General features: G+C 40.1%; 2 protein-coding genes across 3 annotated transcripts; both read left to right on the top strand.

The window, feature by feature from the left end:
- The first annotated feature begins 301 nt into the window (after positions 1 to 301).
- On the top strand, positions 302 to 4,005 carry Hay (ATP-dependent DNA helicase hay). Its single transcript, XM_076776369.1, has 14 exons — positions 302 to 506; positions 644 to 855; positions 945 to 1,055; positions 1,133 to 1,282; positions 1,366 to 1,536; positions 1,600 to 1,791; positions 1,864 to 1,961; positions 2,046 to 2,152; positions 2,242 to 2,538; positions 2,597 to 3,030; positions 3,114 to 3,300; positions 3,375 to 3,523; positions 3,599 to 3,715; positions 3,789 to 4,005. The coding sequence occupies exons 1-14, from the start codon at positions 473 to 475 to the stop codon at positions 3,915 to 3,917; spliced, it is 2,388 nt and encodes a 795-aa protein (XP_076632484.1). The 5' UTR covers positions 302 to 472; the 3' UTR covers positions 3,918 to 4,005.
- A 788-nt stretch (positions 4,006 to 4,793) lies between these two features.
- Positions 4,794 to 14,271, top strand: Glct (ceramide glucosyltransferase). Of its 2 annotated transcripts, XM_076779128.1 has the most exons (2): positions 4,794 to 6,796; positions 12,548 to 14,271. In XM_076779128.1, the coding sequence occupies exons 1-2, from the start codon at positions 5,970 to 5,972 to the stop codon at positions 12,678 to 12,680; spliced, it is 960 nt and encodes a 319-aa protein (XP_076635243.1). In that variant the 5' UTR covers positions 4,794 to 5,969; the 3' UTR covers positions 12,681 to 14,271. The 2 variants fall into 2 exon arrangements, with proteins under 2 accessions (XP_076635243.1, XP_076635242.1); XM_076779127.1 differs by lacking the exon at positions 12,548 to 14,271 and having other exon boundaries at positions 4,794 to 9,231.
- The last annotated feature ends 3,606 nt before the right edge of the window (positions 14,272 to 17,877 follow it).

The following is a 17,877-nucleotide window of genomic DNA, read 5'->3' as shown; positions in this document are numbered from 1 at the left end:
TCTTTTTGGCGAACACCATCTGTCCTGGAAGTCCCGAACTCTTCTTTTTTTCCAGCTTGCAGAATAAATGGCCTACGGGGGCACTTTTTGCACCCCCACTAGGAACGGCCCTGCAAAATAGTTTAAAGAAGGCTCATTTACCCGATACTTTTATCGAATAAAATTTACTCAAATTTCTTAATTGAGATACTATTAAAAAATCAAAATGAAAACTTTTACGAATTTGTTGAATAATGTCTTTTTGATTATCTCGTTACTTTTGTCCACTATCGTCCAATAACGAGGCTGAAGATCCGAATCAGATTATCAAACTATCTGATTACGTTCGTTCCAATCTGTCAATTTAAGTTGAGCAGTGCCGAGCACAGAGTTACTATTGCTAAGTTCAGTTGAAATTATAAGTGCAGTTAACGTGAATTAATAATTTTACTTCAACAACGATATAGAGTACATTACTGACTATTAATGAACAATGGGTCCGCCGAAACGTTTCAAAAAAGACAACGGTACGAAATTAGAGCTGGGCAAAATGTAATCTCTACGAAACTAGCTTCTTCCTTTTATAAAAGATTCTGTAACGTGTCCTGTAAATGAATATTTACGGTTGAACAAAAGGTTATCTGGTATGTGTCTGTCTTTGCAGATAGAGGTAAATGGAAAAAGCGTAAAGAGGATCCTGAAGAGTATAATGACGACGAGTCTTTGGACGATAACGAAGCTGAAGGTATACCGGACGCAGCCAAAAATGACGTCGAAAAGCAAGATGAAACAGCATTAGAAGACGAGTTTGGCGCGAAAGATTATCGTTCGCAAATGATTCTAAAGCCAGATTGCATTTCAAGGCCACTTTGGGTGGTAGGATATTAATCTTAAATACCATCTTTTAACCTTCTCATTGAAAGATCAATATTAGATTATCATTTAAATAAAGATCGTTTGTTTAGGCGCCAAATGGACATATTTTTCTAGAGTCTTTCTCGCCTGTTTATAAACATGCTCATGACTTTTTGATCGCTATCTCGGAACCAGTGTGTCGTCCGGAACACATACACGAGGTAAAGCTACTTAATTTTAAAATTATGGTCTAGTAAAATTTGCAGAAAAACATTAATAATCTGCTTTTGCTTCACAGTATAAATTAACCGCCTATTCCTTGTACGCTGCTGTTAGCGTTGGTCTTCAAACGCATGATATCGTAGAATATTTAAAAAGACTCAGTAAGACCAGCATCCCTGATGGAATTATAGAGTTTATAAAATTGTGTACACTGTCGTACGGCAAGGTAAACAAATTAGTTACAAAGCATAAATGTTTGTAAAATGTGGTACCTTAAATAGTATTTAAACATTTTTATTTTTATCGCAGGTAAAACTAGTGTTAAAACACAACAAATATTTTGTCGAATCTCCCTACCCAGAGGTATTACAAAAGTTATTAAAAGATCCGGTAATTCAGGAGTGCAGACTGAGAAAGAACGTGGAAGACGAGAAAGAGGAAATGATTACAAATATTCAAAGCAAAACGAAACTTCCGCAGGTAGTAACATATCCGTGGAGCGATTTTTCGACGGAACGCAATATCGATTGATCTTCCTTGCAGTTCGGAGTAAAACCAACGACCACTGTTCCAGCCGTAATCACCAAAACGACCGAAGTACCAACTGAACAAGCTCCACCGGAAACAGTTACCGTTCCTGAAGATATAACCACGTTTTACGATAAAATGGACAAAGAAGACGAAGACGAAGAAGAAGAACAAGAATTAAAAACCGTCAGTTTTGAAGTGAATCAGGTATATAACTTCTGTTCCGATTCGTGAAGTACGTGCGTAATCATTCTCGAGTATAACGAAACTTTACCGCAGGAAAAAATAGAAGTCATACAAAAGAGATGTATAGAGCTGGAGCATCCCTTATTAGCAGAATACGATTTCCGTAACGACACCGTAAATCCAGACATAAAGTAAGTATAATTATTCGAATTACGTAAGTATATATTATGTAAGTAAAGAGGAATTTGTGGAAAATAAACGTGTTGAACTGTTAGTATCGATTTAAAACCGTCGGCTGTATTGAGACCCTATCAGGAAAAGAGTTTGAGGAAAATGTTCGGAAATGGACGTGCTAGATCCGGCGTTATAGTTTTACCTTGTGGTAAGTTGCGTAGCGTCATCGTCGTTATCATCGCCAATTAGAGAAATGGATGTATTCGATCGAAAACATCCTAATTTTTATACTGATAGGTGCCGGTAAAAGTTTAGTCGGAGTAACGGCTTGTTGTACGGTACGGAAACGTGCATTAGTATTGTGTAATTCCGGAGTATCGGTAGAACAATGGAAACAACAATTTAAGATGTGGTCGACCGCAGACGATTCGATGATCTGTCGATTTACAAGCGAAGCCAAAGACAAACCTATGGGATGTGGAATTTTAGTTACCACGTATTCGATGATCACTCATACACAGAAACGTTCTTGGGAGGCGGAGCAAACCATGCGATGGCTTCAGGAACAAGAATGGGGAATCATGGTCTTAGATGGTAATCTATTTTAATTTGATCGTTATTTAATCGGATCGGTTAACGCGTTCATTTTTAGAGGTGCACACAATTCCTGCAAAAATGTTCAGAAGGGTTTTAACGATCGTTCAATCCCACTGTAAATTGGGTTTGACCGCGACGTTGTTGCGAGAGGACGACAAAATTGCCGATCTGAACTTTTTGATCGGGCCTAAATTGTACGAGGCCAACTGGTTGGAATTGCAGAAGAGAGGCTTTATCGCGAGAGTCCAGTGCGCTGAAGTTTGGTGTCCTATGACGCCAGAATTTTACAGAGAATATCTTGGTTGTAAAATGAGTAAAAAGCTGTTGCTCTATGTGATGAATCCTAATAAATTTCGATGTTGCCAATACTTGATACGGTACCACGAAAGACGCGGTGACAAGACCATCGTTTTCTCCGATAATGTTTTCGCTTTGAAACATTATGCCATTAAAATGAATAAACCGTATATCTACGGTCCAACTAGTCAAGTCAGTATCGATCTATTGCTAATGTATAAATAAATACGCTATCGACTTAAAAATACACGATATCGTCTCAATGTTAATTTCAGAGCGAACGGATACAAATTTTACAAAACTTTAAATTCAATACCAAAGTAAATACGATATTCGTGAGCAAAGTGGCAGATACGTCTTTCGATTTACCGGAAGCCAACGTTCTGATTCAAATATCCTCGCATGGCGGTTCACGGCGACAGGAAGCACAACGATTAGGACGAATTCTAAGAGCTAAAAAAGGTAAAAACCAGTGTGCGTTAAGCGGGGCATTCCACGTGTCTCGCACGTTGCAACATTAATATTTTTTCCTACAGGAGCCATCGCGGAAGAATACAATGCATTCTTCTATACCTTGGTGTCGCAAGACACAATGGAAATGAACTACTCGAGGAAGCGTCAACGGTTTCTCGTGAACCAAGGATACGCGTATAAAGTTATTACAAAGCTTGCTGGAATGGACGAGGTATATATAATTTTGAAATTCGACAAACTTGCTGTAAGAACGATTCAAATCCTATTTGCTTAATTTTTCAAACAGGAACCAGACTTGATGTACGCAACTCGAGAAGAGCAGGGTCATTTGTTGCAACAAGTTTTGTCTGCTAGTGATATGGATGCAGACGAAGAAAGAATACCTGGAGAAGGACCGAGACCGGTAACATTCATCGTATCAACGGAATATTATTCGAAAGAATGCGTTTTAAATTTTATTTAAACGATTGTTCCAGATTCTACGGAAAGCTGGTAACATGACGTCGATGTCCGGTGCAGATGACGCAGTTTACTACGAGTACAAGAAAGCTCCTAGCTCATCCACAGCGAATAAACATCCTTTGTTCAAAAAGTTCCGAACATAATTACCTTCGACCGTATATGTATATAAATATATTTTTCATTTATTATTATTTATGTGATTGATTAAAGAGTAACTTTCGTACGTGTGGATTTTGTATGTTTGATAAAAAAAGGATAAATTGGTTGATCGAAATTCTAATTCCATACCGTTCCCTTGGTATTGTCATGGACAAAGTTGTTTTTAGAACATGTTTTCCGAAAGCGACAATCAATAATCACACCGTCTATATCAAGCACTTCATGCCTGTTAGTTCTCGGTAAACTTGATACGCTTGCTCGTACGATTCACGTGGCAGTAATGCAATTTACGGAAATGTAAACCCGATGGTCGGTTGACTCAAGTAATGCGATAAAGACGTTTCCGATAAATTTGTTGGCTCGAAGCGATAACATTTTGCTTGTACGTATGTATGTACTTGTATTACGGTAGGTATTATAATAATCGTAGGTAGCTTTTCGTAGACTATACGAATATTTGCTTTCCTAACGGTTGCGTAAATATTTACGTTAAAATTATCAGTTGAAAAAATATGTACCGGTGAATAAATAAAGAAATAAGAAATAATGTTAAACCGTTAATTTATTTGACGTGTTATTGAAACGGCAACGCGAAACGATCGGTTCGATCAATATTTAATTCTAATTTCGTAAGTCGAGCAAGTGTAAACGACGGTGAACAGATAACATTCTGAGATAATGAAAAGCCCAGTTTCTTGTTAGACGAAGACACGCCTTTCCCGCTGATTAAGAGTATCGAACCCGCGGCACGGCGCGAATACATCTCCATTTTTCATAAAAGTAACGCGTTACGCGCGCGAGGTGTCAGTTGGCTGTGGCAGCCGATGACGCATTCGCTCTGAATATAGGTGTAAATTGGCCGTGCGAGCTGCCGGTTATCACATGCAGCCAGTTGTCCCGTTGACGGTTAGCGGTGCGTCGTAGTGTGTGTGGCCGAGGCATGTTCGGTCATTCGTACGCTGTTTATTCGACCCTCGCCTCACAATTGTCTTTATCCGCGAGCGTCGCGTTGATTCGTTCATTCGAAAGTTCAACCTTCGAATATGACATGCATCGGCACGCGACGTCAGTGCCGTAGCCACGGGCGAACCAGAACGAGGCAAGTCCGCGGAGGCGCGTCGTCGTCGTGAAAGAGAAACGGTCGGTCGAAGTTGACCGTGGACGCGGCACATAACCGTGCAGTAACATCGGCGGCAGAACGTGTTCGAGGCCTGGTGTCCGGGCATCGAACGCGAAAGACCCGCGAATGCGTCACGAGCGACGGAGCCGAGAGGAAATATCCATCCCGGGGAAGAGACGACGACGGTGTACGTCGGGCATTGTTCGAGGACCGTCGAGGGAAGAACGACAGCAAGTAAACGAGGTTCGGCGCGTCGTCGAGAGGGGCGAAGTTCAATGCATCGGTGAAAATTGGGGAGCATTGTTCGGTGGCTGCGTCGCGTCAAAGAGGGTGCTTCGGTTGTGTATATGTCAGTGATCGGTGAATACAGGCGATCCTTGTCCGTTACGGATAAAAGTGAAACAAGTCGTGCAAGAGGGAAAGAGAGAGAGGACGTGGGTAGATTGGTCGTCGTCGGCAGCGTGCCGGCGTTTCGAACGGCAGTAAGGTTGTGGACGGCCACCCTCCTTAAACGCGAGGGAAGCTAGCGCGTGAATGTGTTGGAAGCGGTGGCCGCGTATCCGTCGTCGTCGTCGTCGTCGTTGTTGTTGTTGTTGCTGCTGCGATCGCCGTGAAAACGGTGCCGCACCGTGGAAGTCGTCGAAAACGCTACACCGATGGCCCTACGCGTCACGATACAACGCCGCGTATCGTGATCGCGGCACGACGGGAACGTCGAGGATGCCGCGGACATCGTTCTCTCCGCGCGGATGGATGGCGGGCTTCGTGATCGTCGTTCGGATCGATAGACAGGGAAAAAGGATCGAATAATAATCGCGACGACACGGCGCGGCGAGGTGAGAGGCGAGCAGAGGAGCCAGCCCCCCACCGCCCGGGAGGTTAGACCTCCGAGTGATACGAGGATCCTTGTTCGAAGATGAACTCCATGATATATACCCTCTACGGATTCGCGATATTTTTCATGGTATTCTGGTCGGCGATGTGGATCCTTCATGTGCTGGCATTGATAACCGGTCGCTGGAAGTTGCACCGTAAAGTAAACCAAGTACCAACCTACGAGACGCCGTTGCCCGGCGTGTCAATCATAAAGCCCTTGATGGGCGTAGATCCAAATCTGTTCAGCAATTTGGAGACGTTCTTCACCATGGAGTATCCTTGTTACGAACTGTTATTCTGCGTCGAGGACGACTCGGATCCTGTGTTGATGCTAGTGCGTAAACTGATCGAAAGGTATCCGCAAGTGGACTCGAGCCTGTTTATCGGCGGCCGTAACGTCGGCGTGAATCCGAAAATCAACAATATGCAGCCGGCGTACGAGGCGGCGAAACACGAGTTCGTGTTGATCAGTGACAGTGGTATCAAGATGAAGAAGGACACGCTGTTGGACATGGTCAATTATATGACGGACAATGTCGCGTTGGTGCATCAGATGCCGTTCACCTGCGACCGCGAGGGTTTCGCCGCCGTCTACGAGAAAATATTCTTCGGCACGGTGCAGTCACGGATATACCTCGCCGCCGATATACTACGGATAAACTGTCACACGGGGATGTCGGCGTTGCTGAGGAAGGCGCCCCTAGACGAGGTCGGTGGATTGAAAACGTTCGGTGTGTATCTGGCGGAGGACTTTTTCTACGCGAAGGCGTTGGCCGACCGCGGCTGGCGCGTCACGGTCTCCTCGCAGCCGGCATTGCAGAACAGCGGCCACTGCGAGCTGCATTCCTTCCACGCGAGGTTACGAAGGTGGGCGAAGCTCAGGGTGGCCATGCTGCCCACCATTATTGTTTTCGAACCGTTGACAGAGTGTTTAGTGTTGGGTGCCTGTGCTTCCTGGGCGGCGAGCGTACTATTCGAGTGGGACTCGCTTGTTTTTTATTTGGTACATATACTGTTGTGGTTTATGCTGGACTGGACGTTGTTGTGCATCGTGCAAAACGGCCCGTTGCCGTTCAACAAATTAGAGTTCGTTTGCGGATGGTTGCTCAGCGAGATCACCAGGCCCTATCTTTTCCTCCAGGCGGTTCTAGATCCTCTGATACAGTGGCGATCGCGCGTTTATAAGCTCAGGTGGGGCGGCGTCGCGGAAGAGGTTAAGGCGAAAGTCAAATACTAAAGAGGACGACAAAGATGCGCGTTCTCTTTTTTCTTTTCTTCGTCTTGCTTTACTTTCATTCTCTTAGTTCAATTAACACATTGTGGACCATGCTTAAAAATACTACAAGATATTGCTTGCGAATAGATGTTTAAGAGAAGCGTCGCGATCGACACCGGGAACGAAACTTCTTCTCATCGTCGGCATCTTCGATTTCTTAGTCCTATGGGAGGGGGGGGGGGGGAGGGGTGAAGGGGTACACTTGTCACTTTTGCTACTCGTCTTTTACTTAACGATGGAATTTCGGTGACGTCTGAAAGAATAAATACGTCAATTAATGTAGGCGGTCCACAATGCGTTAAAATAAGGCCAATGTGACCAGATACATGGAAAACAAATTCCAGCGTGGGACAGCACGAATTGAAAACGTACCTCCTTTCCTCGTACGGAATCGTCCGTAACATATTGTTTGTTACTTTTTTTTTTTTTTTTACGAACTCATTTTACGAACATAAGGATGTTTCGCGAAGCTTAATAAAACATATTGTGACGTTAAATAAGATTGTTACTATTATAAAAGAAACGAAAAAAAATATTTATTTAATATTTATTAAATATATACAAATGAAAAAGATGATAATAAAAACAATACAGTTGTCCCTCGAAGTACGCGGGGGTTCGGGACGTTGACGTACCGTGTAACCGAAAATCCGCATAATTGATGTCTCTGTTAACCGGGAACCATAATACAAGGGCCACAGGAATATCGTACGTTCGTTATACATTTGTATATTTATTATATTTTGTGAAAATATATACTAATTTTAGTTTGATACATCTCTTTTTGCATTTCTTTTAAAATATTTTTGTACGGTGTCGATCCTTCTTCCACGTTTTATTTCAATTTTGATGCATCTGTCGTCGAAGGATTTATGTTGAAAAAAAAAAATTGTAAAAAGTTGTCATTCGCAGCGGCGGAAAGACCGCGACTTTGAAAACCGCGTACTTCGAGGGACAACTGTAATTGAAATTTATCTTGAAAATTTATCAGAATGGGGCGGATCATGCCACGTTCGAGACGTCTGGTCACGTTTGTTAATACGAACGCTTTACCATATGCGCGGAACAGCTTATGGTATTTCTTTCTTTCCGTAATGTCCGATACATTATTCTATTACGTATACGTCACTTACTATATTTGCATTACGTTTGATCGACAAAAAATAAATACACGCCGTATACGCACGTCATAGACACCTGACAAAAGGATGATGCGTGCGCGCATACAGCACGCGCACGCGTCTTACGTAAATACCATAACCGTCAGATATACCCTCAGTGTATACCCTCAGATACGCGCGTATTGACACGATTTTCGATTACTTTACATATTTATCCACCGGTTGGAACGATTCCTAAAATAACTGTCTCAAATTATTATACATACATTGGTTCTGAATTAAAACAGTTATACAGTAACAGTGGCTGTTACAGATATATCTGTTCCGAAGAACCGTAATTGAAACCGAAATAAGCTAAAATCGATATAACTATAGCAGTTATAACGCTTTCCCAACGCCCACAACTGTTTCGAGAACCGAAACCGATATTATATTTGCAACTCCGGTATTTATTTCTGCTGATCCCTGATGGTAAGATCATTTTATCAGATTGATAACGATACAGTTCCGTATCATCGCAAATAGATGAGATATTTAGGTGAACTTGTTTGGGTGGAACATCTAGTTCTTGCCATCTACTTTCTTCGTTTACTTCATACTTCTATTTACATTCCAACAAGATGGCCACGGATATATGTTATTATGTTTTGACTTTACCGTCGTCACGTCCGATTCCTCGAAATCTTGTATCGGTATTCTGTCGTCTTCTGTCGCTCGTGAGATACGTTCCCGTCCATGAATCATCGGACGTTTAACGAACGTGAGATAAAAACGAACTAACACCGTGAATCGATCTAAATTATAAAACGAAACCAACGCTTATTTATTCATCGCATTCAAAAAGAAACGCAACTCATGTTTTATGTCATAGATTTGACCAAAATGTTGGCGGATAATTTAAAATTCTAATTCCACTTCATGCATAATACGGTTTCGTTCCGATCGTTGACAAAACCGCGTGTCAAAAACGATAATTTTATCGCGTACACGCACATATAAAATGCCCGTGGTACGTATAATATTACGCAAGACGGCAAAACAATTGATTCAACAAACGACCGATTTGCCTTGGCGTGAATATAAAAGCTTGTGCACACCACGGTGAATCGATTAATTCATACGTTCGCGTTCGAGAGCTGAACATGCCACGGAAATGCAAACATAACTGGGAATCGGTCAAAAAGTCGTATCGTGCGAATGTGTATCGTTGCACTTGTGCAATTCTACTTGATCTATGACAGATGGATTACGTTAACCGATAACAAGGAATAATCGATATACTCGACCCTTCTTCGATACATAGGAACGAGACGGACTTTTAAGTCCCTTATCGCAATGCACGCAACGCGAAATAATCGATGTATTTTAATGAAACCATTCCCGCGAGAAAACAGCCATGGAGAAAGTTATCGCGATCGACTTGACGTCTTGTTGACGTAGCGTCACGTGAGTTTAGAATATTAGCACCTTCGTTATTTTTATCGTTGCAATAGATAGAAAAAGATTATTAGGTTTCGAATGGTAGACGACGATAAGCTTGCCAACGAAACGTAACGTTTGCCTCGTACGAACGTTTCTTCGCCGCGTCACGATCGCGCAACAGTCGAAAGGGTTTTTATGACGCCCTCTAGCGTCGAACCTTCTCACTTCTCGTGAGAACAGCTGTGTTCTAGTCGCTTAAAGATTTTCCATGAACTCGTGTCGCTGGTTCCTCCGGATAACCGGAATCCAATCACCCCAGTGATTTGTAATCAAAGCGATAAATTATAAAAAAAAATTCCTGCAATTCTCTTTTGAACTCACGCGTAAATATTATTCAAATTACGTCGTATTTGGTCTCATTTTAATCAGGAAAGAGTCAGAGATATATTAAAAAAATTTTTACGCAAACGAAACAAGGAATAAAAAGGTTTTGCATTTTCCTTAGTATTCCGCGGATATTCACGACCGGATCGTATTACGCTACTCGGCGTCCGACAACGTGCCTAATTTCAAGGCTGATTCCCCTAGTGGCGGGGATAAAATTTTCACGTATAATGTGATTCGCTTTTGCACATTTATTATAGTAGTTTAAGAGGATAGGGCGTTTTATTGATACGTTACCTATGAGAATGTGATCCTTATTCGACGGCGGCTTCCATTAGACTCTCTTCCTCGCGTCAGCTTCGAACGAACTTTTCGTCGTTGTTACGTCGTGGAGGAATGGGAACTGGAGCCCCTGTAGTTGGTCAGGCTTCAAGGTCGGTTTCCTTTTCTACATATATATAGGTTTACTGCGTGTTTTTGGACACGTTTACCCGTCCTTACTCAGAGAGCAAAGTGACGAGACCGTCTACAGGATATCGTCCGGGGTTGAAGGTTATATCTACCGGGTGTGATCGTCGTAAACATCGTCGCGGCAACTTCATAGGGCCTTACAATATAAACATCGAGACATGTTGATAATTCGGCCATTCTGACCGTTGATCGCCTCGATTAATCCATTGTATGCTAACACACGCGGCATTGCACGGAAATTAACGGTCAAAATGGCTGCGTCGAGCGTCAGACCGATCGACATTCGTCGCGACCTTTATCTCCGATACATGGAGTTTAGGTTTTCCAATTTTAAATTTGGATTCCTTCGTAGTACTTGGTTTGGCGGGCAACAAAGGATATCGAATGTCGACAGGGGACGTAAACATTTCAGGAATCGGTGGTTGAGTTAATACTGGAGGAGTTACTGTACCGATTGATTCAAAATTGGGATTGGAATTCTTGCTCCCTTCTTTTCCGAGACAGTCTCAACAGTGTCGATAGTGTCCAAGCGAGAATTTGGGAGAACAAACTGAGTATTTTTAAGTCTTGTCACCTTTTCGAAGATGTAAGGGACAAAAAAAAATGTCTGTGATCACCGTTGGCTTCCCATCCAATTCTTTCTTACGGGATACGTCTTCCACAATTTGCTGTAAGTTAATTATCATTTAATGTAACGACCTATCGAATAATCCTCTCCCTTGGTCGGATCATTGTCTTCTTACTCGAGCATGTGGAGAAATGTTTTCTAAATTTTTGAATTTGTCAAACTTCTAATGCTTCGAGGTGCTGTCGCTTTGCCAGTCAGCCGTCATTGGCCGCTGTCACGTGTGTGTGATTTCACTGTTTCAGTCACGCGATTGAAAATATTTACTTTTGAATACATTTTCTATCGCAAACAAATTTAAGTGTCAACTTATTGTGTTCGTTCAGATTCGACCTTTATCTCGTATGCTTACCATGCTCATTGTCATAATGATAGTCCTAGCTTCCTCGTGTGCTTCACTATCAGTTGATAGCTATGTAAAGCTAATGTTTGAACATTTGTAAAATGTTCAGTTTAAAAATATCAGGTCAAAAATAGTTTAGGAAGCTTTGATTAGGTTGAAACTGCCGTGAAAATTGCCGTGCGATCAAATTTATTTCTTTTTCGAAAGGGTTACAAAACAATTTAATTTAAAACGTATTTTCAGACCATTCCCTTTGTCTTTCTACGTAATTCGTGCTTTTGATGGTCGCTTTGAAGTTCGATCCGACAATCCTTGCTCTCAGCGTACCTCCAGCTTTTTTGTGCTCTTGCCAAAGGTCATGGTAGCAAGTTGCTACTGCATAGTGATCTTGGCCACTTGTACTTACAATTGTGCCGGTGATTATGAAAGTGGTTCAAGTCATATTTTCTTCGTTCCAAGGTATTTTTCACTTTCGCGTTTGGATCGATTGAAAAGTATTTTCTCATTGTAACGTACAATCCTTAAATCTTTGTTCACGTAAGAAAAAACATGATCGTGAAGTTTTACGAAAATCTGATATGGAAGCATGTTTTTTCAGAGCCTCGAATAACAGATTACTTTCAAAATTGACGATATATCTCGTGGTAATATGTTTTTAAACACGGCATTAAAAATAAATTATAAATTATCTGATGTCACAATTGAAATTATCGAGAAACAAATGACTTGGACCCACCTAATCTGCGGTCCACGGACTCTTACGCGGCCAAAGATAGATTTTTATAGGGACTTATTAAATATTTATTTTTGTTACATTTAACAATATTAATATAACGATGTCAGTGCTTTGAAATTATAGTACATACGTCTGTACAGATATTGTAGAGCCTTAGTATCGATTTCTTTTGTTTTAAGAATATCTTCCGATATGGACTGTGCCCATACTTTCCTATGATTATTTTTTCGGTGCTTTTAGTCATGCGATTGCCACGCTGCGAGGACCGACCGGCACGTGGACGAACACAGGGACCGACGACCAAGATCGTAACTTGAACTTCGAATCCGTTTGGTCGTTCTCGCTTCTCCTCTTCCCAAGGAATTTCGCCTAACCGGCGAACGGTCCGTGGAAAATTCCATGCTCTTTTATACTATATTCGTAACGCGATAAAATATTGCAGTTGCAAACGACTGTTTATATTTCCGTTGTCTGTGACAAATAAGTCAACGTAGAAAAGATTTTTCTAAAATAATGGTTCACTAACTTTTGTCCACAACTGTGATTCACGACTCGAAAGTAGAACACGTGCTTTATCGGTTATTTCCCCCCCCCCCCCTCTCTTACTCTGTCTTGTTTGCATTACGTGTTCATGATCGTTGTATAATCTTTTTTTTTTTATTAACACAGTGCTTGACAGTTTTTTTTTTTCGTTTGCTCGGAAAAGATATCAATTAACGCGTATTGAATGTGTACTCTGTTTCTATCGTGATAAATTTTATCTAACGGAAGTGACGTTATCGTGGATATCAATTTCTTAATTGTTTACAGTGACTGATACACGCGGGTATATATCGAGAAATAACACGCTGATTAAATTGTCCAAACTATCTTGTTCCTCCCTTAAGAGAGTCTATAGCAGCGTTTTTGTTTATCGAAGCAATAACGTAATTGAAAATGTTTTACACTTTAAAGTAATGTTTTTCAATGTTTAAGGGAGATACAATTTTAAACATAGAATGATATGGATAACTTGAACGCTTCTTTTTATCAATACATTGGTCGTCAAAGTTTAATAACTATTAGGGTATGTTTTTCGTCGTTTTGTACAATATGGCGCCATCTGTGAAATTTGGAAACCATTACTTTAAAACATAATAGCGAAATTCGATAGGAGGAGGGAAACGTTTTATTAAAAAGGTTGCAGATGTCGTGTCGGTTGTGAGCCATTAAAATACGTTTATTTTGTGTGCGTGCAAAGTTACGCGAAGATCGATTTAGGGAGACCAAGCTCGGAGAGACTAGTTTCGACAAATGTGGCGTTAAAGTTTGACACGCGGCGGTTTGCAAGCAATTGTATATATTGTAATAAAGTTCTATACTGAAATTCAATGATTATCTCAATCGTGCCACGTCCTTCATTGACCTTTACGTTGACAACGGAATGGTTTTATGTTCGTTCGGTACTCGGGATATTCTTTCCAAACGATGAATATGATCATTCGGGATCGTCTGTGACGCCAAACTTGTTTTCCACGAATGTTTTCGTGTTTTTAGTCGCATTTCTTGGCATGTGTCGCCACAATCGTCTGTTTTTTTTTTTTTTTTTTTTTATCCCTGACGCGAGACGAACGAGAACGAATAATTGTCTTGTAACTGCCATTATTTGCACCGTATTTTTGCACAATCTTTGCCCATATTTCTAACGAACTCCTTTTGTATTCGAAATTGTATTGTTTTAAACGATTGCGTCACGCCGTGTGATTGTAATTCGCGCAACGGAACAATTATGCGAGAATTCGCGGGCATCACGGGTATTCCTGCATTCCTCTTCTTGCGCGTATTCATGAATTAGTCATGTTATCATCGGATAACAAAGGGAACGATCGGAAAATAACCGTAACACGAAAAGGAACACGTCGGGCAACTTTCTATTTTGTCGCCGTTATTCGTCGTTAGCAACAAATTGATATTCTAATATTTATACAGGGTGATCATGATGTTCGTATACATCTAACCTCCTAAAATTAATACTAAATTTCAATTGATAGAAATATAAAGGGTGTTCGGCCACCCATGGGAAAAATTTTAATCGTGGATTCTAGACGCCAAAATAAGACGAAAATCAAGAATACCAATTTGTTGATGGAGGCTTCGTTAAAAAGTTATTAACAATTAAATTCAAAAATTTCAAATTGTTCTGAAAAAATTATTTTCGGTTGCAGGGGTCAATTACAATCATTTTTGGTGAATACACATACCTTCGAAATCCTACGCACTTTCGAGAAAAAAATTCCTTACCGAAAATCTAATTAGGTGCCTTTTTTCGATGAAAAAAAAAATTTCAAATCGTCCTGGAAAAATTATGTTCGGTCGCGGGGATCAATTACAATCATTCTTGGTCATTAGACATACCCTCGAAATCCTACCCACTTTCGAGAAAAAAATTCGAGAAGGTGTGAAATTTTTCGACGGGAAAAAAATATTTCAAATCGTTTTGGAAAAATTATTTTCGGTCGCGGGGGTCAATTACAATCATTTTTGGTGAATGGACATACCCCCGAAATCCTGCGCATTTTCGAGAAAAAAATTCAGAACGAGCGGAACTTTAAACGTTAATAACTTTTTAACGAAGCCTCCATCAAGAAATTGATATTCTTGATTTTCGTCTTATTTTGGCCTCTAGAATCCCCCATTAAAATTTTTCCCAGGGGTGACCGAACACCCTGTATTTCGAAACGCAATTTGAAAATTAGCGTTGCGTTCGCTGAAAAATTTTGTTTAATTGTTGCTGTACATCGGATAAAGAAATGCAATAATGCCATGGAAACAAGTTAATGAACTAGTATAAAATGCAAAAAAGGAGGCGGTAATATATTAGCAATAATCCACATTTCTATCGACATGACTCATCGCCATTTTCTGCTACACGGTTGGGACAAACACGTTTTCTTACCGGAGAAAAATCACTTTCATCGTATGAAGTATCTCCTGCCCTTCGTATCAATTGCAATGGCGCTTGTTTTACTCGTGGTCTCAATGATGCCTCCTAACGAATCGTCCAAGCTTTCAAATCCATTTATAAATTTGTAGCTCGTTCAACATTCGGATTCTTTTCAACGTGTTGTTTTATCTTATCAGCGAATTTTAAATCCTTTCCGTATAATAGTGAATGTGTCTTTTAAAAAGAATCGTGTAATATTAACGGCCTAAGCGTTCGGTTAAATATCAATGTAAATTTTGTTGTTTTTTAACGAGGATATTTATCTAAATAATTTACTTTCCACGTTTGGTATGCAATTGCTCCACTGCGCGAGATATCGATGGAAATTAATGAACATCTTTTATGGGAGCAGCGTGGCCTTGGCATTTGGCGAACCGATGAATCTATGTCAACTAAAATACCAGTTGTTGCTATTCGCAGCAAACGCATTAACGATTCATCGGTTAATAGAGCACGGTGTTCCGATTTAATAATATTTCATCGAGAAAGTGCTTTCACACTTGTGCGCAGAGTCGAATATCGAGCAAAATATTTGCTGGTCGACAGCATACAAGGTGTTCGACAGCCCCTGGGAAAAATTTTAACGGGGGATTCTAGAGGCCAAAATAAGATGAAAATCAAGAATATCAATTTGTCGATGGAGGCTTCGTTAAAAAGTTATTAACAATTAAATTCAAAAATTTCAAATCGTTCTGGAAAAATTATTTTCAGTTACGGGGGTCAATTATAATTATTTTTGGTGAATACACATACCTCTGAAATCCTATCCACTTTCAAGAAAAAAATTCGAGTAAGTGCTGAAAGTTTTGGGTGAAAAAAAGACTTTCGAATCGTCTTGGAAAAATTATTTTTAGTTACAGGGGTCAATTGCAAGCATTTTTGGTCAACAGACATACCCCCGAAATACTACTCAGTTTCGAGAAAAAAATTCATTACCGAAAATTTCATGTCTGACCATAGCGTTGATATGTTTCACTGAAATTTCATGCGAATCTTTAAAACACCATAACTTCTGAACGGATTGGACGATTTTAATGTTTAAAAAGCCAAACGCCGCGTATTTTAGTGTGGAATACGTAGCAATTATAAAAATATTCGAAAAGTTGGTCCTCGACCCCGCAAAATGAAAAAAACCCCATAAAAATGGTCCAAATTTCAAACAGCCATAACTCCTACAATTGTGAATATATTTCAATGAAACTTTTTTCTGAAGTAGAGCTCATGGGTACCTACAAAAAAGTATTAGACAACTTTTCCGTAGGGCGTCAAATAAAATTATCAAAAATGAAAAACTAATTTTTAAGAAAAATCAACAGGGGGTAGGTGCCTAAATTTTTCGACGAAAAAAAAATTTTTCAAATCATTCTAAAAAAATTATGTTCGGTTGCGGGGGTCAATTACAATCATTTTTGGTCATCATACATACCCCCGAAATCCTACGCATTTTCAAGAAAAAAATTCGAGTAGGTACTGAAATTTTTCGACGAAATTAAAAAATTACAAACCGCTCTGGAAAAATTATTTTCGGTTGCAGGGGTCAATTACAATAGTTTTTGGTGAATAGACCTACCCCCGAAATCCTATCCAATTTCTAGAAAAAAATTCAGTACGGTCGGATCTTTAAACGTTAATAACTTTTTAACGAAACCTCCATCAACAGATTAGTATTCTTGATTTTCGTTTTATTTTGGCCTCTACAATCTCTCATCAAATTTTTTCCCAGGTGTGGTCGAACACCCTGTATTTTTCGATTACGACATACTAGCTGAATCATCTGTAATCTATATGGAATTATATTCCGCAATTATTTGCAAATCGTTGCTAAATAGAAACTGTTGTTGCAGAAATAGATTCGTTTCGAAATAAAATTCTCGTAGAGGCGTCGACTTATCACGCATATTAAAAATAAATCCTTATCTGTAATGCAAATTGCGTGTACAGCGTTGCCTTGGATATTGGTCGACGTTCGGGACCGAAACTGGCCGAATCTGAAGGGAGGTTAATCTTCCAGGAAATCTTGCGTCTTTTTTTGTCAGCGAGTGCGAACAGGATGGAGATGTCTCGCGGTAGACTTACTAATATAAACATACTTGACCGCCGAGGCAGGCTGGAAAAAGCCAGTTCCAAGGACTGAGGGATGGGGGATGGGAGGATACCAACCAGCCAATTTCCAAGGCATCACTGTCATTGTTTTCTTCTACTACACAAATAAATAATTGGAACGTAATTAATTGAATATCGGAATCTGTACGGTAACAGAATATTTATTTTCACGTTTTAACCATTAAAGTCAATTAATTTACTTTGACGCTCGTTTACGTAATGTTTAAAATAATTTTGGTTCACGAGTAAACTATTTTAGCAATGCTTTAAGGGGGTATTTTAGGTGATTTCAGAAATAAAGAATTATTATATAATTATGAAGGAAATGGTTAACAATTTTTGTTCGTTCAGAGGAGTAGAATTTACTACAAAGTTTATCTACAGATGGATAATCTTTGAGGTGATTTTACATGGCAAAGCCATAATTCTTAATCGTTGAAGAAACGCGAAGACTATGATTTCGTTGAATATTTTTTATATTAGA

The sequence above is a fragment of the Colletes latitarsis genome, chromosome 11, assembly GCF_051014445.1.
Source record: "Colletes latitarsis isolate SP2378_abdomen chromosome 11, iyColLati1, whole genome shotgun sequence".
In the NCBI taxonomy this organism is placed as follows: Eukaryota; Metazoa; Arthropoda; class Insecta; order Hymenoptera; family Colletidae; genus Colletes; species Colletes latitarsis.
This window is presented reverse-complemented; position numbering and strand designations above follow the sequence as displayed.

Excerpts from the sequence above, each read along its gene's own strand:
- Glct (XM_076779127.1), top strand. The coding sequence starts at position 5,970 with ATGAACTCCATGATATATACCCTCTACGGATTCGCGATATTTTTCATG.
- Hay (XM_076776369.1), top strand. The coding sequence starts at position 473 with ATGGGTCCGCCGAAACGTTTCAAAAAAGACAACG. Across the intron at positions 1,283-1,365 it reads GTACACTGTCGTACGGCAAG|GTAAAACTAGTGTTAAAACA; the intron begins GTAAACAAATTA and ends TTTTTATCGCAG. Across the intron at positions 1,792-1,863 it reads TCAGTTTTGAAGTGAATCAG|GAAAAAATAGAAGTCATACA; the intron begins GTATATAACTTC and ends ACTTTACCGCAG.